The sequence below is a fragment of the Emys orbicularis genome, chromosome 11 (assembly GCF_028017835.1).
Source record: "Emys orbicularis isolate rEmyOrb1 chromosome 11, rEmyOrb1.hap1, whole genome shotgun sequence".
Classification (NCBI taxonomy): Eukaryota; Metazoa; Chordata; order Testudines; family Emydidae; genus Emys; species Emys orbicularis.
Window position 1 is genome coordinate 65,580,075 of NC_088693.1, and position 25,971 is coordinate 65,606,045.

General features: G+C 41.6%; 1 protein-coding gene across 1 annotated transcript in view; it reads right to left on the reverse strand.

Moving 5' to 3' along the window:
• Positions 1 to 25,971, reverse strand: part of ERBB4 (erb-b2 receptor tyrosine kinase 4) — a 585,583-nt gene that overhangs the window by 232,143 nt on the left and 327,469 nt on the right. Inside the window, exons 8-11 of the mRNA XM_065413000.1 lie at positions 13,909 to 14,027; positions 9,570 to 9,711; positions 6,731 to 6,844; positions 5,037 to 5,163 (exon numbers count right to left, since the gene is read on the reverse strand). Of these exons, the coding sequence (XP_065269072.1) occupies positions 5,037 to 5,163; positions 6,731 to 6,844; positions 9,570 to 9,711; positions 13,909 to 14,027 (502 nt within the window). The remainder of the gene's footprint in view (positions 1 to 5,036; positions 5,164 to 6,730; positions 6,845 to 9,569; positions 9,712 to 13,908; positions 14,028 to 25,971) is intronic.

The following is a 25,971-nucleotide window of genomic DNA, read 5'->3' on the forward strand; positions in this document are numbered from 1 at the left end:
AATCAAACCGCAAAGGGTTGATTATCAAAAAGTGCCGAGCTCTCACCCTCTCCGGAAATCAGGCTTTTCCCAAGGTGTCTCAAGTTTGCCACCCCAAAAATGAGGTGCCCAAAACAAATTTAAAAGCCTTAGCCAGAATATGCTAGTGCAGACAATGCTGGAGTTGTCTTATTTCATGACCCTTTGCCTATCACAGCAAATAAAAGAAAGTAAGAGAACATTCTCCTGAAAGGTACCCCCTTAATGTAAACTTTATTACACTGTGACCCCTCCATAGAAGAATACTTATATGAAAATGCTGATCTGAACAAAGTTTTTTTGAAGTACAAGGAAAGGTTCTTGTGTAATACCTTGCTATGGAATGTTTGCATTCTTTTCTTTTTTTTAAAAAAAAAATACATCCCTGGGGTGGAAGGTAACCTCAGAAAAGGTGAAGTATGCATTCCCAACATCTCATTATTTGCCTTTCCCAGAGATGTGGCGCTTGGGATTTGTATACAATGGTAATCAAACATGCTGCCTTTGGAGACAAGCTCTCAGAATTCAGTGCAGTGACAGAGTAATGGGGGTCACTTCTAACCTTTACAGAGAGCATTTCCAGGTGAGCAGGAGTGAAATGAGTTCTGGAAACTTAACCTAAAGCCCAGTGGACCACAGCAATAGTGTACACTTAATTTTAGCAAATTGGGGCTCTCGTAAAAAAAGATGACAGGTTCTGAGGATTCAGCATAGAAATATAATTTTTCTTTTGAAATCCATTAATATTAAAAAAAGCTCTCTTTGCTAAACATGAGACTACTAGATAAAACATCCCCATCCCAATGTCAGTGAGTATTTTAGGACAAAAAAATTCAAACCGATAAAGAAGAGAAGCCAATGTATCTTATGTAGCCATTTCCTCTTCTTACAGAACTGTAGGATAATACATTCTTCCCCAACTATTCCAATTATATTTTATCGTTAGGCCACTTATTTTTATTGCCATTGCATGCTAAAATCACTAAAGACACATTTTCTGTGCATGCTGATGTTAGCTCAAATCTTACCTGAGCTCTCTCTCCAAACACAGGGAATTAAGAACCTGATCCAAAGGCCCCTGAAGTCAATGAGAGTCCTCTGATTGACTTCCACAGGCTTTGAATCAGGCCATAAATGAATATCTCTCATGTACCAGGGCCTTTATTAAACTAAACTGCCCTATTATGGGACTTCTAGAGAACAAGTGAGCTGCAGTTCATTAACTTCGTACTGCAAGGGCCAACTTTCTATTGATAGCTTCCTTCATTTTGCACTTTCTGATCATAAGAACACACAAAGAACTTTGGGTCCCAGCTAGCTTCATATTTATTTTAATACTCCCTTCTTGAAAGGTGGTAACGCAGCAGTCCTGGAAATACCCCATCACCAGCATTGCTGGAGGGGATACATTCTGCACATGTAGTGTTCTAAAAATGCTTTGCGCAAACTGCTCTGGGTATCTTTTCCTATGAATTCCTGAATTCCAGCCCCCGTGTCTGTGGTTAGGTGTTAACATTATTTAAGGTGGGCTTATGGAAATGATTTCAGTGACATGTTTTTCCTCGAGGCATACTATTTTTTTTAAACTACAAAGCTTCCAGACCATACATCGCAGCCAGTACCACCTCTGGACTATAAAGGTGTCTCATTCTGTATTTCAGCCAATGCTTTCTCGGTCTCAAACTGAATGCCAGATTCTACCTACATGCATTAATGAAGTTCACTTCACTCATACACTTTGGGAGAAGCCGTGTATTAACACTGACAAAGACGACGAGCATTATCGAAAGCCTATTGAAGTTAATGGAAAGGTAACATCCATTGACGTCAATGGGCTATTGACTAGGCCCTATTTATCTTAACAGGTCTTGTAAACTAACAAATGAATCAAAAGGGTGGAGATGCAATATTTTTACAAAGCTGCTCTAGAAAAGGGAAGGGTAGCATACTAAATGTATCTATTAATCAAAGAGGTAATACTGTTTATATGGTTAATGATCAACTCCCCACCAAGTGAGGGTAAAATACGAACAAGCATCTTGTACTTCATTAGGCAAAGTATTTAAAAACACACACACATGCACACACACTTTTAATAACCTCTGCAATTAAAATGATTCTCCACCATTGTAAAAACTCCTCTTAATTCCCCATTCCCCATAGACTCAATTTCTACGACCTGAAATATGAGAGAGTATACATTTCTAAAAAGAATAGGCTAGAATTCATCCTGAATATATGCATTCATGGAAACAACTTCCTTATTTAAAACTATGAGTGGCAAATATGTATTTGATTATTATTTCAATACACAATTTTATTTAATGTATGTTTTGTTTAATTCTATTTTGCAAGTTGTTCCTGCTCTTGTAAGTTCCTTTCTGTAAATATACTTTGTAAAATTTAATAAATTTAAACAAACAGACAAAAGCCCCTACACTATAACATTATTTTAATTCATTCTCTGAGCTCTTCTTTTTTCCAAAATGATGCATATTTCTCCAGCCTGTTCCTTTCAAGATCTATGGCCGATTTCCAATGTAATGCTCAAGATTAAGTCCACTGTGCTGCTTAAGACTGGTATTAGTCTTTTCATGCAGGACACTGATTAGAGCAGGGTATGGTTTCAACATGAATGTCACAAGCTTGTATTCCACTGTTCCAACACGGCAATATATTTTAGCTTTTTTGCTTGTCTTTTATTTCTAGTCCATGATTTAGATCCTTTTTCAGAGAATATGATTTTATTCCAAGGTCATTTTTGCCCCAGCTTCTTGCTTGATGTTACAGAGATTCATTAGCACAATTCAGCTCATAGTTCTGCTCTACATTTTTTGCAGCTAATACCCTAAAAATACTCAAAATTACATTTCACTTAATGCATTGGCTAAAGCACACAATATGTTCAAGTATCAGAGGGGTAGCCGTGTTAGTCTGAATCTGTAAAAAGCAACAGAGGGTCCTGTGGCACCTTTAAGACTAACAGAAGTATTGGGAGCATAAGCTTTCGTGGGTAAGAACCTCACTTCTTCAGATGCATCTGAAAGCTTATGCTCCCAATACTTCTGTTAGTCTTAAAGGTGCCACAGGACCCTCTGTTGCTTTTTACAATATGTTCAGACTCCTCTACATTTTTCTTGCTGCCTTTCTTGTGTTTTCTAACCTCCTTTCCGTCATGTGAGTTTAACAAATTTATAGCAGCCTCCTTGGTTGGTCATTTGTACATATTAGAATGTGTGAGGTGTGACCATTGACTCCTGGGTGACCCTCTTCAGTGATTCCCCAAGTCTGCAGCAGAACTTCTTTGAATCACTTACACTTGGTTCTTTATCCATTCCTATGCTTTATTACATTAATCGTTCACACTGTAGTCCCTGCTGTGAGAGATAAGACCATCTACACAGTCAAACTCTAACTTCCCTGTTTTATCATCATCAAGCTCTAGGGTCCTGATCCAATTCCCATGGAGTCTTTACGCTGACCCCAATGCACTCTGGATCATGCTGTAGGTGACGGTGCACTACAATTGGCCCCTATAACAAATTCAAATATTATGGAATCAGGCTTCTTTCGCCTCACCCCTAAGGGCAGTCTGAAAGATACATCCTGATATAGGCCATTATGATTTTTCTACATACCAGAACACACAGGATGACTGTGGAAAAATCCACCACTATTAGTCATGTCAAAATTCTGTTTCAGATCCTTTGTTGTAGTGTTGTTAACCATGCTTTCCCCATGCGGTGGCAAAGTTGCAAGCATCGATTTGGCATGGGAACTGTAATTAGATCTCAGTTCTCAACATCTGATGCTGGAAACTTTAAGGAGCCTACAGATCTGATGTAACTGTTTAAAAGCTATGTAGTGGCAGAAATAATTGAATAGTTTTTGTTGTTACCACACAGCAAAGAAAGAAATTATACTCATAACAGCGAAGTACTTATAGTCATAACAGCAACGTTTCCACATGCTTGACTCTGCTAATCTATCTGTGGGATTTTGTTCTTTATAATGGGTACTGTTATACCTCACCAAGGTGGCACCTTAATTCACCTTGGCTGATGACTGATGCTCACGTGAGGGCTGAATTAAAAAGGAGAGCTAAACATGTTTCTGTCCTACCAAAGATAATCCTTTCAGGATGGAAGGAAGACTATGTGAGAAAACTGCTAGTTGCAGTATAGGTCACCTATATCTAAACACAGAACTTCTTTCCCCGGGAGGCATTTCAATTGGGAAATGATGCCCATTCATACAAGGTGACATCAGTAGTGCGAACTGTTGGCTTTAATGGTGACCAAATGGGGCACCAAAGCATAATCCAAAGTGCCGGTTAACTCTTTGGTATACCTTCCTTAAGCAAGATATAACCAGCTGAAACCTTGGTTCTTATAACTCTCTCTCTCTACAGTTGTCTCTGAACCTTTGATACACACGTGGAAGGATTCAAGTCACAGATATGTCTGAACCGAAACACACTGGATACAACCCCTTTGAGCATTGTGGGTGTTTGCAATACAAACTTGAATGCCCATTTCACAGCCATATCTTATCTTATGTTCAAAGTCCAGGGGGCGGCTCTTCAGCTGGTGTGCATTGTCATAGGCAAGGGAACTATGGCCATTTCAATCAATTAAGGATCAGCCCTCAGATCTGGATCCACATTTTGCAGATTATTTCAAGATAAGAAAATCAGTGGAAGTGAACCGTTCTCTTCCCCACAATCCCTGACCAGCTGTCACTCCAGCGGCCAGGGTCTCCTAAACTGAACATATGACCCAATTGTGTTTCCTTTTCCCAGCACAAACTTTCTTACTTATCCTTTGTTTCATAAAAGCTGAATGTGAGAATCAAGCTGGCAGTACCAGCACTTCAAAAAGCGAGCAGAAAACCAATTTATCTTGGGGCTTCTATTTAGTCAGGCATTCTTACAACCATATAAATCAGAAGTGTCCACAGCTAGTTCTGTCCTGCAGCCTGCCCCCTAACATACTGTGCAAAAATGTGTTAGTGCTCACCCATGAATCCCAGTGACAAGAAAGATCAGGTTCCCGTTGATCTTGGTACAGTTTATGAACTTGTCAATGTTGCTGGAGTCAACGGTTTGAGCGGACGTCAAACTCCCTGTGCCGATGCCATCACATGCTGCCAAAACAAGAACCCCATGAAAACAATTTGCAACACGATTAAATGAATCAATAAATGTTTGCTTCTTATTCACCTGAACTTTCATTTCCTCCAGGGATGGACAGAATGGTTCTGGTAAAACAAGAATCACTTAGAACCATTGCCCGCCCCGCAAAATGAACACGAGGACAAACTTCCCAAGGCTCGAAAAATATGGCTAAGTACTTGTGATATAGACTTTTAGGCAGGAAGTGCCAATGTTGTCTTCATTCCCTCTCACCATCCAACTGACATACCAACTGGGCCTGGAAAGACTCTTACGCCGTTAGCATCATTGTTTGGCTGTTGTATCTTTCATAAGGGGGCAACAGTGCTAGAAACTTCCCTGTAGGGTCCTTATGTCCACTTAATTCAAACCTTGCATGCTCTGGGATATACATTGCACATAGGAACATCCAGTACCATAGATTACACAATAAGACAACATATCTATCTACCTGCCTAACTAGGCTCTAACAGTGGCAGCGATCAGCAAAGCATCTGAGCCCCTCCCAGGTGTTTAAACGACATCAGTAATTTCTCTCCTTCTTCCCAACAGGTCAGAGTAAGAACTTGAATGGAAAATGGTGTGTACATGCACATGTGCCTATGTGGGAAAGAGGTGTCTGTTGCAGGAAAGCTATGTTGTGTAGATGAGTTTTGCATTCAATTCCGAATGTGGTAAGGCTAGTTGTATTGATCAACATAAGGCAGAAGTCCTTGTGTTTGTCTGTTTCATGACGCCCTGTGTGGGGTAGCTGTTTACTGATTGGACCAGATTTTATGTAGCTGTCTGGTGAGCAAGCTGGCATCTCCCCTGTTATGACAAAGGTTTGTGGTAAGGAAAATTGCCAGTGTTTTGTTCCCATTGCTGCTGAAACCTCCACATAGCATGGGAAGCCTCAAGTCTCCCATAGACACAGAACTGTTGGGAAGGCAAAGTGACTCAGGTTTCCACCTGGAAGCTTCCTGTTGAGGCAGAGGAGGGATTTAGATATTTCATCAATGCTACTGGAGGGAAAGGAGAGGATCTCTTGTCTCTCAAAGCCATTCAGAGAGGAGGCTGAAGAACCTCAGGTCTCTGCTTTGGGAGAGCAGAAACTCAGCAGTTGTACTAGCAGGTTGCTGGGACATCCCACAAAGATGACAATAAAGGTAGTGAAGAATCAGGGCTTTGGAAGTGGTCCTGAAAGGTTCCAACAGAGAAGCTTTCAAACCAGTGAATGTTAACAAATTCCAACCACCACCAATAACAAAAACCTACAGGTCTATTCCAGTCAAACGGCCAAAAACGATCCCTATTTTTCCCAAGGACAAAATGAGCCTTTTGACTATATTACCACTGTCTAGCGATAATCCTGAATTACGTTATCTTTTGGAATACTCGTCTCATGGCAGCCATCATAGTTCTATGTTCTGTGGATGCCCAAAGTACCCGATATCCTAGAACTTATTCATGAATACATTTCATTTAAAAGTAATACCCTGTTTGCTCTACTAGAGTGCAGAGTAAATTCAAGCAAAGCTATAATAAATGATAACCTACCTTTAGGACAAATGTCAGTGCAGGGTTTGCACATCTTTATACCATTTTCTTCAACCTCCATCTTGGAGCTGGGACAGGCACGCACACAAGAGCTGGAATCTACCACAAAGTTATCTGTAAAGGAATAGTGCAGTGCTCAAAAACAAGCCAGTAGATTAAGTTATATTGGGGCATAATTTTGGGGGTTCTGAAAATCAATATAAGTTATTTATTGCCTTGAGTATTTTAATGATGGGTAAGATTTTCAGGAGCTCCTAAGTCAGTTAAGTAATTAGGAGCCTAAGTCCCACTGAAAGTTATCGAGACAGATTCTCCTCAGTGCCCATGTCACCTCTGAAAATAGGATGTAGGCAAGCATTTATGACAATTTTACCCAATATTATTTTGAAAAATGTTTTGAAAATATTGGCATCCCTTTTCAATCCAACTACTGAAAAAAACAGCAATGGATAGATATCTGTCTGAAGGACTTCAACAGAAGTCACATGCATGCCTACAATACCCATGTGTCCTGGTATATAGTGCCTTGAGAAGAAACATACTGTGGAAAGAAAAACTAATGAAGAGTTGTTGATTTTAAATACCTGAAACTACCAAGAGAGAGAGAGAGTTATCTTAGACTTTTTTGGGGAAAATATCCTATATGCCAGCTATCTTTTGTTTCCATAGACTGCAAGTATATTGGGTACACCATTAACATAATGGAGCTATTGCTGAAATCAATGGCATTACTCCTAGAGTATGCTACTACTCAATGTAAGTAACAGTGGAAGAATTTAGTACTTGATATTAAGAGTCACAGTTCTTAAGAGTTACCACAATGATCATGGTTTTCCCCATTGCAATTATATGGAATACCACAGTAGTGGTAAATTCTACAGTGTGATAATTGCTAAGACTTTAATGGTGCCCAATAAACTTGTGTAACCCACACACCTTCTGGGTGTGATGTTCTGTCCCATCTAGTAGTGACACTTAGCCCACTTAGCGAGAGAGAGAGAGAGAGGGAGAGAGAGAAAATGAGTCTGCTCTACAGCCTTAGCTAACAGCCAGTTGACTTTTAGTTCATGCAGTAGAGGCTCATGCACTAAGCTCCAGAAGTCCCAGGTTCGATCCCGCCCGCCGATGACTGGGGTCTGTTGGCATTACACTTGCACTTAATTTTATGCCACGGTTAGAGCTGTGCACAATATTTGCAATAATTCTCGAGCCAACTGCAAAACAGCCTAGGGTTGAAGGTCAGGACTTTCTGCAAACATGGGCAGATGAAACTGAATGGCTATATCATGTGTCAACCCAGCATGAAACCAGCTCTCTTCCCTATAGGTCAAGAAGAAGGCCTTCCAGTTACAGGTGGAATGACACCAATCTCCAAATGGTCTATAGAGGTCTTTACACTGATCATGTTAGTATCCCCTGGCCTTTCCAGCAGTGCATTAAGCAATGTGACTAATATCTGTCTCATGGTTCTTCTCTCATCCTCTCCCCAGGGGCAAAAGTGTGTGCAGGGCAGTGTGTGTGTTTTGTTTGGATTTTTTTTTTTATGAGTGCATGTGCTCTCTCTCACACACAGAGCTACATGGTTATGCGAGAGAAGACAATGTCAAAGAAAGGTGCCTGGCACTTAGAGAAGAAGACGAAGAGATTTGTGTTGATTCTTAGTTCCTGTAGGCACCTGAATGCACCAAAGGTAAAGTAGGTGGGTCTTAGGTACATCTGGTTGAATGATATTCATTGAAACTGCCAGAATATTATCCTTAAAATAATCACTTGCAAATAAGTGTGTCCAGCTCTAATCCTGGGGATTCAATGGAGGGAAGAAGTTTCTAGAGTGGAATAGGAGGACCCTCTATGGGAGTCATGCTTGGTGGTCTCCCTTGTTAATTTCAGCATTCTTTTAAAGTTTTATTTTCTTTAAGAAACAGACACCTTAATTCCATCATAATGAAGATTTTAGACTAGTATACACTGTAAATTTGGTTATATCATCAAAGGATGCAAGGTAGCAAGATGGAGGGGAAAATGGATGAAAAAACTCAGATACCCTGGTCATGGGCCCAGTATAGGAACTGGAATAGAACAGGCCAGGCCAGGATAGAATAGCCTTGGCAAAATATGTTAGGTAGTGTGATGCCTCAGTGCTTTTCCTAATGCCTTAAGGATTGTGTTCAGAATTTGTATTGTATAATCTGTATTGTACTGTATAAAGTAAGACTGTATATCTTTATAGTTAGAGATAACCCCAAACTGGAATAGTGGATTATTAAACCCTTGAATTTAAGGAAAAGATGGGTTACAAAATTAGTGACTCATTTCTAAATTTGGGGAAGAAAGATCAGAACTAACTAGACTTCATCTTTTTTTGGGAAATAGAATGTCTGAATATCCTCCTAATTAATTAATGTCTATCATGCATATAATTTGTATAAACAAGTTATTTTACTGAATCTAGAATTTCTACCTTTATACAATCTTTTTAATTTAGTACAGATTTCTGCTTCACTCAATAAAGGATACTTCCTAAGGTTACCAAAGCCCAAATAAGAACATAAACATAATAAGTGTTAGTCATAAAAACTGAAAGCCACTTAAGTCTCCTCCCCCCCCCACCTTTGGCCATAGTACAGGGCATTTTTAGAACAGCATCCCAAAATGAAACTCTCTTTGATTAACATATAACTTCAAGGTATTACTGCCAAAGACCATACCGGGAGCTATTACACTATTTACTTCGCTCTAAACTTAACATTGCTTATCAATGGTTTCTTAATAGGGTTTTCTTCCTGCACAACTTGCACTTCAAGGACAATGTGAAAAAGGCAGCAGTCATGTAACTTACGTGGGCACTTCTTGACACAAAAAGCTCCATAGGTGTATTTGGCATTGTGGTTGTGCTCCAGCTGGAAGGTGGTGGGATTGTAGACAAAAGTCTGGGGGCACTGAGTGACACATGCTCCGCTGTCGTTGAAATTCATGCAGGCCTGCAACACAAGAAAGCAAGTTGATCATGTCATACCTTCTTTTGAACTGACTTACTTCAGAGCAGAACCTTGACTATCCATTACCTACAAAGGCATTGTTGCAATTATAGTGGATGGGATACATTGTTTTTTCCTTGTCTGCGTTTAGCCACTTCTTTTCTTCTTAAGATATTATCAAAGGTATTATTATTAACATGGATAATGTCCAAAATTAACATGGACATGGATATGTCCAAAGCCCTGAGCAATCCATTTTGAACCCATACAAACATTTTCAGTTTAAATGGAACTTGATGCCAATACATCTTCTAAAAGGGAAGCCTTATTTTTTTATTATTATTCTTACTATTAGCAATCAACTAATGGCAAACTTGACAGGCAGTTCTAAATTTGACAACAGCGTACAGCTACTTATGCTACTCATATCCTGGCTGAACACACACTAACGATCTGTGCTGTAGAGGGCCAACCTTCTGATCTCTCATGGCACAGTTCAACAGAGGGACTGAAACTCCCAATTAGACAGCAATGAGGATAAGCATTTCCCGTGCGCTAGCACTGGAGGGGGTCATTTTCCTAAGTGGCAAGTGTAACCAGGTCAGTTAATTCACACACTGGGAAGGAAAAATAGGACTCAATATTCAGGCTCCACCATACATCACTGACAGAGGACAAGGCCCTGACACATAAGAAGTCAGTTGTGTGGATAAAAAGAGTAGATGAACATAGGGAAAAAAAATAAATTGACTATGCAAGACTTGAACCTAGAGAAAATGCTGATTTCTTCATTCTCTACAATTCTGTATCGTGCCTATTGTATCAGTTACAACTGATAGACACGCTGATAGCAAAACTCTTACATTAGAAAAAATTATGTCTGGTTTCAAATTTTACATGAAAGGTTTATGCAAATAATTTGAGCCAGTGGAGACCACCTCAAGCCTGCCTCAGGATCTTCCTTGCACGGTTGGCCATCTTGGCAACAGGATTGTGCCTTCCCGTGTAACTTTATAGATGTTCCGGCAGCCTCAAAACCTCTTTGGCCTTGGGATACAGCCTTCTGGTCAGCAAATAGCCAGCTGGTTCCTCTCTCTGTCTTGCTTCTTCAAAGAGCTAGCAAGAAGAGTCACAACCTCAGACCCAGGGAGGAACTTCAGGGCACTCCTCTCACATTCAGAAGCAGGAGGACTGAGCAAGGCTCCTCTGGCTCTGTTGCCTCTTCTAAAAGCCCTTACCTCAGTCCAGGGCCTGAGATGCCTCAGAAGGCATCACAGAGATGGGATGAGGATAGGGCCAGCTGGGTCATACCTGAAGATTTCAGGAAGGGAGAGGGTGGTAATACCCTTCCTCAGAAGACTAGAAGGGGATATAAGTGCTGCTGAAGGGAGAGGGCTCACCAGGGAGAATCAGGATGAAATCATCAGCCTTGCATGGAGTTCTTTGGTTCCCATGATCCTCTTGAGTTGACAGCCTATCTAAACTGAACCTGCCATTTTTGGTTCGTCAGAACCATGTATTTGAAAATAGGCAGTAATTTTACAGCTCTCGGATTAATTCACCAGAATCAGTGCATTTGATTTAGTTATTCCCAATAAAGGTAAATTCTATGGTTGGATCAGGCCCTAAAAGGAGAATCATGTCTCCACTCCAGATTTATTTTCACCCCAGGTCTGAGAACATCATTAAACCCATGTGTGTAAATACAATGAAACAGCTATGCCACAGGATGGGTATTGGCTTGCTTTCAAAGGTGAATGCACAGATTAATGAATGCCAGTGGGCGGAGAAGGATGGGAGAACTTTTCCCAGCAAATATTAAAAACACTTTTATGACAGGATATTATTACAGGCTTTGAGAGGCTGCCATAATGTGCCAAAGGATTTCTTAATGCATCATGAAGTGTACTTTTGTTTATTAATAAATACTAATTTACTTTGTTTCCTCAGCACATTTTCTACATCCAGTGTTGTCTTAGCAAGTACTTCATCACAAACATGACAATCCTCTGGTGATGACTTAGTAAATGCATAATCAGAATGAGGCACACCGATGATACATTATTCAAAGAGATGACACTTTCCAGGAAGAATCTATTAAAAACCAATCTAGAAGACTCAGGAAGTTTTAATTTATGACTGTAAAACTTTGTGTACCCTCATAATTGTTTCACTAACATATGCAAAACTTACAGCGCTTGTTTCTAAACGTGCCCAAGATGCATATGAAAGGGAAAAAAATGCATAGGGAAAAATCAAGATGTACATCTCAATTAAAAAATAAATAGCTACATTTTCTCCAAGACGTTGATCCAGTGTCCCTGCATGTCCCCCACTATAGCCCAAAAGGGTACTATGTCTAGCCCAGCACATGATAGGAAGGAAATGAGTTGTTCTCAAGGTTGTTGAACACTAAGGCTTTGATTTTCATTTATACTAAAGGCCCCTGGCATCCCCCTGGCGCCCTTTGTATTTTCACACTGGAGCAGCACAAAAGTGCTAACATGATTTTTAGCACAGACATTTCCATAATTGCTACAGAGAAGCTCCAGAAAAATGTGGAGTGTTCAATGGCCCGTAGAAATCACATTTTCTCCTGTGCGCTGTGGTGTTACAGAAATAATACTGTAACAAATACATGGCCTCCTAACACTTCAAGACGGATTGGTGTGTGGTTAAAGTGACAGTTTGGGACTCAGAAGATATGGGATCAAGTCATAGCTCTGCCACAGACTTCTGAAGTGGCCTTGTGCAAGTTACTTGACAAGTCCCCCAATTGTAAAATGGGTAATAATACTTTCTCTCATAGTTTGTCTAGTTAGACTGTGCGGGACAGGGACTGTCTCTTATTGGGTCTGATGGAAAGCCCACTGAAGTCAACATAAGGGCTTCCACTGACTTCCAGTTAACTTTGAACTATGCCCACTACATGTATTTTCAATACTGTGTTAAATAGGGCCCCAATTGCAGTTGGCAGCTTTAGTTGCTTGCTGCTGTAAGTAACAATAATGTGATGGCTGTCACGATGCTGCAGTCCAAGGCCACTCAGAAGTTCACAGTGGTGACAGGGATAGAACTAGACCTGTATACTGCAAAGCACAGGCCCTTACCACTAGAGCTAAAGGAGAAGATTTGTGTGCCTGTGACACAGTTGAATAGTTCTGCTTCCATCCAAGAGAGGCAAATGTACACGTACATTCTAGCCAGTCCAATACTATCTATTGGGCTATAAAATAAAATATACAAGATTAGCACAGCTTATGCCATGCACAATGGTCTTTCCTTATGCCATCTGAGAGAGATTTTCAAAAAGATCTAAGAGTTCGGCTTCCATTTCCTCTGAAAACATCACCTTCTATGCTGGTATATTAGCATAGGTTAGTTCAGAACCTAACCTGAAATTACTAGGGCAAATTTAGGTGTGTACCCAGCTTCCACTGAAGATATTAACAGACTGTGTATCTTTGTGAGGTAGTGTGATGAAGGTACATGAATTTCTTTCCACGGTAATAGGAGTAAAGGCTGCTTTCTGAGTTACACAACTAATTGACTGCATCTGGAAAGAATTTGGCCATATTGAGAATGTCTGTTTGAGAAAATTCAGTTTTAACCCTTTTTCTTTTTGAAAGGATGTATTGTGCGCAGTTGGATTTTAGTGAATAGGAAACAATTTTTCTTCTCTTTCTTCTAAGACGCACACCCCTGTTGAATAGGTGAATTTGTTTAAATACAGCCTGGAAAGCATAAAAAAAAAAAACATCTTTAACTAAGAAGCCAAATTGTATTCTCAAACTTCAGACAAAAAATATACAAAGCAAAATACATTATATATATATGTGTGTGTATGTGTATATAAACCCTTCAGCCCAAAATGTAATGACAAATGCCTATAAAAGTTCCCCACCATCTATAAAAGCTAATTTTAGAAAAATGAAAGATAAAAATCACATAGATTAGCATATTAATGGCTCCAAATCTGTATTTGTAAATCTCATAAATCTTTTAATGAGTAATATAAGCTGATAAGTAATGTAAATGTAATAGGAAAAATATGAAATGAGAAAATGTGCAGCTGAAAGCTTGAAACATAGAGGCAATTCAATTAAAGGTGACCAAAAAATCATGAATTTCATGGATTAAAGCTAAGCACTTGCACTGTGGCCAGTGGGATGAGTGAGATTAGGTAACTCCCAAACATACAAAGCAATCAGTGTCTTTAGGTCCGGAACAGCCTCCAGCGCATTCCCGATGGCAGCAGTCACTGACGTACGGCCCGTAGCAACGTCCATCACATTGCTCTGCACACACTGTCTTTGTCACTGGAAAGGACAGAGGAATCAGCTGTCAAGAGAGAGCTGTTTAAACTGAACAGGGATATTTAAAAAAAAACAAATCAACAAAGACAATGGAGTATTAAGAAGAGAACATCTGATTCTCTGTAATAACCTCTAGGCCAGGGGTCACTCATGTCCTGTGTAATATCCCATCTACAAAGGAACATGAAAATGCCCAGGTGGTAGGACAGATATGTCTGGATTTATGAGGATTTGTTCTTTTAACCTTGGGAAGTCAGCGCAAATCCTGAATCTCTCATTTTCAGGGAGTTAGCAAAGGTTGATGGCTGGCTGGGAAAAAGCCTACTGTGATATGAATCACTTTTAATGTATATCAGAAGAATCATAGAATATCACGGTTGGAAGTGACCTCAGGAGGTCATCTAGTCCAACCCCCTGCTCAAAGCAGGAACAATCCCAAAATTTTTTTTTGCACCCCAGATCCCTAAATGCCCCCCTCAAGGATTGAACTCACAGCCCAATGACAGGGGTATGTAACAATATGCAGAAACTCAGAGTTAGTTCAGCAAAATCATAGGGCCACATTTTGTCCTCAACTAGCACCCATGTAGCCAATGCTGCTGAATGGGTCTATCAGAGCAGCATATAGGTCATGTACTGTAACATACCACACTGCAGTTTTCTACATTTTTTTCGAAATGCTACACTCAAGCCTAATTTTCAGACAGAAAGGACTACATTCAGCCCTGTTGTAAGCCTTTAATGGCATTACCCTCATCTATGCCAGGGTTAAATTTGATCTAATGTGTCAGGAACCAACTGAGTATCTTCTGTTTCTCAGTACTTACGTATCACCGTGTTCTTTAAAACATAAGCAATTGTGGCGCTTAAAAGCTGCATCAACCAGGGGACATTTCCTTTCCTAACTGACTTCAGTGGCACTAGGATTTAGCGCAAGGTCTTCCACATTACCAAAAAAAAATTAAAATCAAATCCTCTACATTTTATCCCGTTAAGTATCGAGTCGTCTTCTCCCGGTGAAAGAACTATTGGTCCACACTCATAAAACATGCAAGAAGTTGATACTTATCAAAACAGATACAATTTCCTAAATTCCTGATGATTCAAAGTCAGTAAGTCAGCAACCAGACAGTGCTCTTCAATGTAATAGTTAGATTGAACCTACTGAACTCTGTCTAATTGAAACATGAATCCCTCTTCAATGATTCATTGTATTAAAAGGCTGTAAAAGGAGGTTTTTGGAGTTCTCAGTAAGAAATCGGAAAAGTTCACTGAGGGCTCGGTTTTATTTTTTGTAAGATGAAACATACACGTTGTTTCTCCACAAACTCATAATGATCTTCCCTTTATAGACCTGCTTCTCATACTGAAGGATCCCAAACAGGGCCGGCTCCAGGTTTTGGCCACCCCAAGCAGGCTCCCCCCCCCCCCAAAAAAAGCCGCAATCGTGATCTGCGGTGGCAATTCAGCGGAAGGTCCTTCGCTCTGAGCGGTAGTGAGGGACTGTCAGCCAAATTGCCGCCGAACAGCTGGACCTGCCGCCCCTCTCCGGAGTGGCCGCCCCAAGCACCTGCTTGTCAAGCTGGTGCCTGGAGCTGGCCCTGATCCCAAAGCACTATATAATTGATCTGGTATATAGACTACGCACAGGAATCACTTAATCAAAGCCTAAAATACAACTGCCTCTGGATGAAATGCAGCCCCGCTATGCAAAGGACAGAAAGTGAGAAATGGTGTTTCTGATCGAAATAGCAGATGGAATTCAGGTGGGCAGAATTTAGTAACCAAACTAGAATGTGCCCAATATATGGGGATGAACGCTACTGCTCTGACAAACCACAGTTTGTGGCTTAAGAATGACGATACGTGACTAGGACCAGAGTTTTGAGTCCCACCCAAAATACTTGAGTTTTAATTCACCTGCAGCAGTGCTGAGCTCCCTCATGACATGATGGCAGGGCCGGTGCAACCTATTAGGTGACCTAGGCGGTCACCTAGGGTGCTAGCATTTAGGGGGCGGCATTTTCTTCGGCGGCGACCGCAACGGCTGGATCTTTGGCCGCCCTGGTCGTCATCATCATTTAGGCGGAGGGAGCTGGGGCAGGGGGGCGCGGGGAGAGCCGCCTGCAGCAAGTAAGGGGGGGGGGCGGCATGCAGGGGAACTCCCCGCCCCAGCTCACCTCTGCTCCACCTCCTCCCCTGAGCACGCCGCCCCGCTCTGCTTCTCTCCCTCCCAGGCTTGCGGCGCCAAACAGCTGATTGGCGCTGCAAGCCTAGGAGGCAGGAGAAGTGGAGCAGTGACGGCACGCTCGGGGAGGAGGCAGAGCAGAGGTGAGCTGGGGTGGGGAGCTGCCGCACGGCTCCCTGGGCCAGGGGGAGTGGGGAGCTGCCGCGGGGGGGGGGGGGCACCTCAGGGCAGAGAGGGAGGTGGGGAGCTGCCTCAGGGCGGGGGGGGCAGGGAGCTGCCGCAGGGCTTGGGGAGGGCGCAAGGTGGAAGTTTCACCTAGGGCGCGAAACATCCTTTCACCGGCCCTGCATGATGGGGCACTGTTTCAGTACTGACCGAGGCAAAAAGTGCTACCTCTTTAATCACCAGCACCACTTCCTGAAACAAACAGGTGTCTTTAGGGATAACAAGAGGCAGTTTAGTAGTAGACAGTGCACTAGATTGGGAGTCAGGAGACCTGGGTTGTAATCCCAGTTCTCACACTCACTTTGGGCAAATCACTTTACCTCTATTTCCCTTCACAACTTTGGCTACCTTGTCTCTTTATACTGCAAGCTCTCTGGTGCCACAGTCTCTCGCCATATGTTGATACAGTGCAATGGAGCCTCTAAATTGGTTAAAAGCAACAAAGAGTCCTGAGGCACCTGATGCGTCTGACGAAGTGGGTATTCACCCCCGAAAGCTTATGCTCCAATACATCTGTCAGTCTATAAGGGGCCACAGGACTCTGTGTTGCTTTTTACAGATCCAGACTAACACGGCTACCCCTCTGTTACCTTCTAAATTGGTTGAGGCTTCTAAGTGCTAATGTGGTACAAATAAATGCTAATCATACCACATTCAAATATGAAGCCAATTAAATCTCATTTGGCTTGTGAACTATGACAGGATCACAGCACACCACAGTCTGGCTGTAGGCCATAGTGCAAGGGGACTTTTTTTAATGGGAAAAAATGGGAGAAGTCAACAGTTTACAGGGAACCCTACAGACCATTGGATGTGGAACTTCAGCAAGTTCTGCTTCAAGCTGTCTTTGGCAGAGGAGTAATGATGCTACAATCTTATAATTAACCTTAACTGACCACTTTGTTCAAAAGCAGATCAGTGCTTGTGTATGTAAAATATTTTTCAAGTGTTCAAAAAAAAAAACAACCAACAACAACAACCCAAAACCCCCTACCAACTTTCTCCTCTACACGTATTTTAATAAATTGCTGATTTCTCATATGTAAAAACTATATTTAAGAAAATACAGGATTTTTATAGTGTAAATGAACCTATTTTTCAAGGCGAAGTCCCCTCGCTCTCTATTAGAACTTTAGATAATGCAAAAAACTATTTAAAAACATAACATTTATGTATGGAATAAAGGTGTAAATAAGCAAAGAGAAGGTAAGAAGCAATCATCATTTAAGATCTAAAGGAGAAAAGTGATGCACTCAGAATAATTTTATCCATCTTGAGAACTAAAACAAGCTCATATTTTCTTTGTGACTTATGCAAACTGAATTGCAGCACAAATGGAAGATTTCTGTAAAGCAAACCCACTTACTGCCAACTTACTAGTAGGAAGAACAGACAGAGCTTATTTAAATTACTTTAAATAAACATATATCAATGCAACCTCAAAACAGATATGCAAATCAATAAATATATCTAAGCACAAGTGGTGATCTGCAGTACATAACTACCATAGCAACATTAACTGATAGGGTCTGATCCTCAGCAGGTGTATTTAAGTCAATGGAAGTATGCTGATTTATAACAGCTGAGAATTTCCTCATATTGGACTGTGTCTGTCTTTCAATATCATTTCATTATTCAATATATTTATTAATCGGTATATACAGATAAATAAAACTCATTAGTGCAAGGAAGTTTCTAATGAAAGCCTATCTATTTTACTATAGTCTGAAAGTTTGGTACAGTGTTAACTCCCATGTGAATATTGGTACCTTCTAACTCATTTTAACAAAAATTTCACTACAAATGTGACTCTTAGTGCTCTATTTAAAGCACATAGCACACATGTGGTTGATGTAAAATAACAAGGAATGACTGTAATAAACAATCCAAGGTGTTATAGGTAGGAATGGGAGGAAGCATCGGGATCAAATAAGAAACGCTGTGTGCTTAACCCTTTCAGCTCTCACTAAATCATTTTGTAAGTTCTATAATGAATGATTAATTTTCCCCCCCTCTTCATTTCTTCATGGCTCCCCAGTTTCTAGTTTTGAGCTAGGGTTAGAAGCAGAAATGCCAGAATTTTTCAATGAAAAGCTATTCTTGCTAGTTATTTGAGCTGGCTTATATAAAGCAGTATCCAAAAACTAGAGAGAAACCACGATTTTAGGAAATTTACAACCTAATTTCTGGATTAAAGACATTTGATTAATTTCAGATTATAGCTTCAAAAAAGTCTCCAAAATTTGTAGATACTTATCTAAATTAAGCTGAATCTTTTGTAGGTTTATCCATCATTGGTCATAAAAAGTGTTACCACTATACTATCAACCCATTTTTTTTAAGTGAGAGAGTTATTACAGGAACAAATTTTGCTATATGATTAGGTTTGGTTCAAATCAATGCCCAGTTTTAAATACATGAAGGTCACTTACCTATAATTGGAGTCCTATGAGACGGCCTTACAGTAAAAGCCTCTTCTAGCACTGTAAACTGTAGTGCTCCCATGCCCCCCACTCCAACCCCGCCCCTCAGCATCTAGATCTACTGAGGGCGAGGCCAAAAAGGGAGCTGAGTGCTCTCACCACCTCATTTCCTTCCACCACAAAGCCAGAGGCACAGAACAACAAGGACTCTGACAGAGAAAAGAAGGAGGGTGGGAAGGGTGAGTATGCAGAGCCATCTTGAAGAACTCCGGTTTCAGGTAAGAGACCTTCATTTCTGCTTCTAGTGGCTTTGCATATTCCCACTGATGGGATAGTCTGATAAGCAGTGCTGCAACTAACCTGGAGGTGGGAACAGAGTCCTCGTTGACTAGAGACTGAAGTACCGCCTGGCTGAATCTAGCACCCTCTGGCAGAAAAGCTCTGCCTTCTATGGACTCCAGTATGGCACCTAGAAAAGGGATCTTTTGTGAAGGGCAGAGGATTGACTTTGGGGGGCTGAGAAAGAGCTTGAGGTCTGAAAAGAGATTGGTGGTGAAGACCATATGGTTTAATGGGCCCTCACGTAAGGACAACTTCGGTAGCCAGTCATCTAAATAGGGGTAAACAAAAATACACTCATTCCTCAGATGAGCTGCTACCGCAAAGAGACATTTTGTAAAAACTCTGGGTGCCACTGCAAGGCCAAATGGAAGACCCTGAACAGGAAGTGGTGATTGCCCACCACAAACTGAAGGGACTTGCAATGATTTTTCAGAATAGAAATATGTCCTTTGCATTGAGAGTTGTGAACCAATCCATGACCAACAGCAAAGGGATTATGGTGGCCAGAATCCAACAGGTGGAATCAAAACTTCCAAATGTATTTATTTAAATCCCCTTAAATCCAGTATCAGTCAAAAAACAAAACAAAAAAACAAAAAACAAAAAACAATCCTTCTTCTGTACCAGGGAATAAAATCCCGGACCCCTCAGGTATTCAGGAACCTTTTCAACTGCTCCTATCAGAAGTAATTTTTTCACTTCTATGACAAACATCACCTCAGGAGAAGAGTCGCCGAAGGAGGAGGGTAGGGGAGTTGGGAGGAGGCAAAATTCTTAGTTGTACAGCATAGCCTCTTTCTACAATCCCTAGAACCTATTGCGTCACTGTAATTTGCCTCCATTTGTTGATGAAGTGGACTAGCCTGTCTCCAAAGAAAAGGGTACATTGATCTCATCTGACTGGTTCTCAACTCCTGATTGTCCCTTCAAACCTGATGCTTGTTATGCTGTGACAATGACGCTGATGAGGAAGCCGTTTGTTTAGATTCGGATCTTGGCTTCAAAAGTCTTTTCCTATAGTGTCCCTGGGAGGATGCTGGCATTGCTGGGTCACCAAAGGATAAGATTCCTTTAGCAGAAGGAATCAAACCCAGAGAGCGAGCTGTCAATCTTAGGTCCTTCAGTTTTCCCAGCAATTCACCCCTCTTCTCAATTAAAAGAACCCCTGCCTTCAAAAGGAAGATCCTCCAGCTTAATTCTAGAGCCCATAGCTAGGCAGGAGAAATGAAGCCACACGTGCCACCTGATAGTCAAAGCAGACACAAGTGCTCTGGCAGCAGAGTCTGAAGCAGGAAACGAGGTGCTGGGTGTATGATTGGCTACATCCTGGCCCTCCATTAAAATGGTTCTCACCAACCTTCTTCTGTTATCAGGCAAGTCCAGTAAAAACAATGTCATACTTTCCCAGAGATGTAATTGGTAACAGGCAATGACCGCCTGATAATTAGCCACCCATAGTGAGGGATGATGAAGAGAATATCTTTCTCTCCAACAAATCAATCCGTTCCCCCTCTTTATCAGCTGGGGTGGGACATGATAGACCAGATCTCGCCGTGTTACTGGAAGCAGCTACCTTGGGGACAGGGTGGCTGTGAAAATAGGAAAGCCTCTCAGAGGGCACCCGAGACAGCTTGTCAACTTTCTTAGAAACACGTTGGCAAGAAGCAGGCATGGTCCACATGGATTTAGCCGGCTGTAGCAATCCATCCATAATGGGTACAGATATTGTACTTGTTGAAGTAGCCACGAGAATATCACACACCAGGTGACAAGTCTCTTCTGCAGGCACTGCAGGAAGATTTGAAGTGGACACTATAATATCCACAAAGTTATGGAATTCCATAGTGTCCTCGGAAGGAGAGGAGGACGAAGCCACCCCCACGTGTTCATCCAGTGATAAATCAGGCTTATCATAGAATCATAGAATATCAGGGTTGGAAGGGACCTCAGGAGGTCATCTAGTCCAACCCCCTGCTTATAGTCCATTTCCAAATGCTCCTGACTGAAGACAGAAGGTACCTCCTTGTCTTCTTCCTCAAACAGTGTTTAAGGCATCACTGTCTGTAATGTCAACAGATTCAGAGGAGTGGAATTCAAGATTTCTGGACTGCTAAATCCTTACCAGATGAAACATTACCTCTCCATCCACTTGGACATTAATTAAACTCATGAGGTGGCTTCCAGTAAGGCTATGGGTCGGATTGCCAGTCTCCCCAACAATTAGGATTTGGGAAGGAGGAAGAGGACCACAGAGTGGTATAAAGTGAGCCACTGGTCTCTGTATTCATCCTCTATCTTCCTCCTGGTAAGGATTCGAGTCTGGATCCAATATGGAATGTAATGGTGATAATAGTGGATCCAAAGGGAAAAATGAAGATCTGGCTCTTTGGGGAGACCCTGCAGAGGTCCAAGGTAAAGGAAACAAAGAGTGATTCTAGGGAAGGCCAACAGTGTCTTCTGGCCTCCTCCATTTAACAGCGGATGGGGAAGATGACCTCAGAACTGGGGAAATAAGTCTCCTTTTGGAACCCCTGTGATTTCCCACTCAGAACCGACGAAGCAAACAGAGCCGGCAGGTGAATCTGGGATATCATGGTGACAGAGTTTTCTGGAACTGAGGACATAATCGGAACCAACCAAAAAACTGACAGCGGATCCGAAAACGACATCAGATCCAACATTCCATACCACTCCATTATCCCTGGCTATGAAAGATGGAACGGCTCTCCGCCAGGTAACCATAGCAGTCTTGTCAGCATCTGATGGATCCAATAGTTCTAATGCATGGGAATTGGCACTGCTAACACTGCCCAGCACGGATGTTTTTTGGTCTCCCAGCCTCTTTTTCCACAACAGACAGAACCAGAGGCACCGATGACCCAGTTTCTGACACACTGAGCAATTCCATCTTCTTGGATGCGAAAGCGGAAGTCAGAACCAGCCCTGGTCCCGCAGATGCAAGGTTTCCATTGGGGTCGCTTAGTTGGGAAGCACAAGGTATGGCAATGGTGAGGGTGGCCGAACTCTCTCAACCTCTCTTACAGAACAGGGGCCGATGGAGCTGACCACATGGCCCTCGGTTCAGACATCTGTAGCCTTAGAGGCTTGACTGAGGGAGCCGCAGGCACCGAGTCGGACCCCACCAGGACTTGAAGACCTCCAGTTGCTTGGAGCTGCTGGTAGCCACAGGAACAGAGACAGCTCTGTTTGACCTAGGATCTGAGTCTTGATCAGGTCCAAAAGATCTAGCCTCAAGGGCTTCCTTTAGGAAAAGGAGTTGCAAGTGAGTCTTCCTATCCTGGCGTGCTCTGGGATTAAAGATTCAGAAAATCCAACACCCAGAAGGCGAGTCTCCTTCTCCCAGGCACTTGAGGCACCGCATGTTCATCGGATGCTGGTCAGACAGCTGGGCAGGAAGCCCACTTCTTGAATCCTGGCTGCTTCTGTTTCTTCAGTTCCTTGATCACCTGGAACCCATAGAAACCCTAATTCACTAACCAAACAAAACGAGCTAACACAGACTATTTCTAGCAGTAAGACACTGTGACTCTGAGGAGACCGGAGCAGTTCACATCCATCCAGGCTGGCGGGGGAAGTTGGTGGGAAGGAGCACTACCCCCTGTATAGTCTTGCTCTGAGTGCACTGTGATGCTGAGGGGAGGGGCGCGAGGGGTGCGGGAGTGCGCTAACCGACCCTGCCGGAAGATGTTTTTCCTGTGAGACACCACAAGGAGGTGCAGTACCCAGAAATGGCAATATGGAGAGCCACTCAGAGAATTGCAAGAATTTAAGGGAGCAGTGGGATCTGGATCTAGATCTAGGTTTGAATTTAAAGCTGTGAAAGTTCTCCATCATAATGCGCTGAACAGAACCTGCAGTGTGAACAGCGGCAGTCACTGGATGACAAAGTTCAAAATCCTGATCCAAATGTTGTAGCCCTCCATAATTATGAGTGATCAATATCTCGTGGGGTTTGTGTTGTCATTTTTCATCCCCGAAACATGTAGAAAAATTAAAGTGAACGAGGAACAAACCAGCCAGACCAGCAAGGAGAATTGTGTATTCTGTGATATCTACGTTCAAAACCAAAGCAAAAGAAAAAAGAAAACGAAAGAAAAATCAATAGAACTTTAAAACAAGCCTGCACAGCACTGGAGGCTAAGCCAGGAAGTGAGGCTTACAGCAATGTGACTGTACTGCTGCTGCTGCTGCCTCATTGCCTCCCAGGTGGGAAATCTTGCTTCAAAAAGAGGTAGGTGTTTCTACTTATAGGAGCCAGCTGCTGCTTGGCTCCTAAGGAGTTCCCTAGAGAACCCCTTTCCCCACCCCCAGGAAGTGAGATTGTCTGGGCACAGGGAGAGCGTGTTTACAAATTACTGAGGGGAATTTAAAGTTTAAAAAGCACTATAAGGGGGTATACAGAATAATTGGTTTTAGCGGCTTCTCAATACTTCTCTTAACCCCATTATTGTGCAAGCATCCAGCTACCACCAAACCACTGGCTTCTTTGTAAAACTGTAAGTACATAACCATTATGCATCTAAATTTTATTTTTCATTATTTTTTAAAATAATCATAATTGTACCCTAGTTTATCCCAGAAAAAGTTTAAATCTTTTTCCCCCATTTCATTTGGGTCAACTTGTTCTTCTCTAAATGTTTTTAACAAAGCCCTGTGGGTAAAATTTTCAAAAGCACCTAATAACTTAGGAGCCTCAAGTCCTGTTTTCAAAAGTGAATTAGGGCCAGATTTTTAAAACTATGAGGGCATCTAAAATGCAAATAGACACCTAGTGGGTATTTCAAAAGTGCCTAGGCACCTACAGTCTATTGATTTCAATACGAGTTAAGCCCCTTTTCAAAATCCCACTCGGTGCCTATCTGCATCTTTAGACACCTAACTATCTTTAAAAATCTGGCCCTTAGACATTTAGGATCTTAAGTCTCATTGAAAGTGAACAAGATTTAACCTCTAAGGGCCAGATTTTCCAAGATAGTTAGGCACCTAGTGGAATTTTCAAAAGCACCTAAGCAGGAAAGGTGCCTGAACTGCTTAGGCTCTTTGACAATACCATAAGGTACCTAAATACTTTGGAAAATCTGGCCCTAAGTGCCTAAATCACTTTTGAAAATGAGATGTAGGGTCCTAAGTCACTTTGCATTTTTAAAAATGTTAGCCTGTAGTCTTAACACTGTTCATATCCACTTATTCACATGTGCTTGTTCTTGTCAATCCATCATGGTAAACTCTACCCATATCAGCATTGCTAACTCTCATGATGTTACCATCAATTTTGCAAGATTTGGTGATTTTTTTTTTTTTAAGCAAGGCGATTAAAAAAAAATACACCCTGACATTCTGCTATTAAGTTCAATTCTAGCCCTCAGGGTTGCAGGAAAAAAGCTTTAAAACGTTGACCCCTAGAAGGCCCTCAAACCAGAAGGAAAATAAAAAGAACCTAAAATGTATTATTTAACAAAAAAATCTGTCTCATAATTTTTTGTAGATTGACTTGTGAATTTTAACACTTGGGGTTAGCAATAATGCTACATAAAGTGATTCTGTCTACACGCTCTGAAAATCCCAAGCTGTTATTTTTAAAAGTCACAAGCTATAGAACACAAGGAATTATTAGTGGCGCCAATGAACTAACTCAAGAGAAAGAGAGTGAGAGACAGAGAGAGCAGCAGGAAGCCAGCATTAGGAAATGGTGCCTTAGAAAGTAATGGAAATCAGTCTCTTATTTTTGGACCATGGGATGGCTCTGCAACTTTGGGCCCATTTTTAATTGGATCTGCATTATGTAAAATTATACTTTAAAAAAAAAATAGCCCAGTTTTGTTGTTGTTGAGACTGGATTGAAAAGCCTTGGAAAGCAGATCTAAGTAGTTCTCAGAAATATTTTTTTGGAAGCTCTAAGGATTTACTGCTATTTTGTATTAAACAAAAAAAAAAGAGCAAATTGCATTACAGCTGAGAGTTTGGGAGCCAAATTTCAGGCTGATGCAATTTAAAATATTAAAACTGGGAAAAAGAGGAGCATATGAGAACACATTATAACCTTAACTATAGCAATGCTGTTTAAAAAAGTTCCTTGTGCGCTCTCCATAACAATTTAACCTTTTTTTTTATAAAACTCAAAGCTTTGGCTGAAACTAGCTGCACGTAGAAAATTAACGTGATTGACATAATCAACTGAATTATACGGTGAAGCAATCTATTTACCGTGGCCTCGGGAAGCTAGGCTAATAATCACGGCATCGTAAAATCAATTGACGTGGGAATTATATCAAAAATCACATTACAAATGACTGGCTGTATTTGTTAACACTATGAAAGTTGACTTTCTCTGAGACGCTCTCACGGAAGTACTGACCCATTTTGATAAATTGGCTGGACTAGGTGTGATGGAAGGTTCAGCAGGAGATGTGCTGTCTCTGCTCTATTGTCCCCCACCCTTTGCTTACTGCCATGTGGACTCTGCAGTTTGGGAAGGGTCAGTGAAAAAGCTCTACACCACCGCTCAACAGTAAGTACAATTCCTGAGTTAATGGCGAGCCAATCAGCACTAACTCTGGTTTCCTCTCCACACTATGAACCCCATCTCCTCAGTAGAGGGCAAATTTTGATGGGCTTTTGTTTTACTTTTACCCTGGTCTTTCATCGGACAGTTGCAAACCCTGGTGCTCCCCAACTAATCTATGGGCAGGAAATTATATGAATGGAAATGCAGAGCTTCCTTATTTGGAAATGGGCCACATAGGCAACA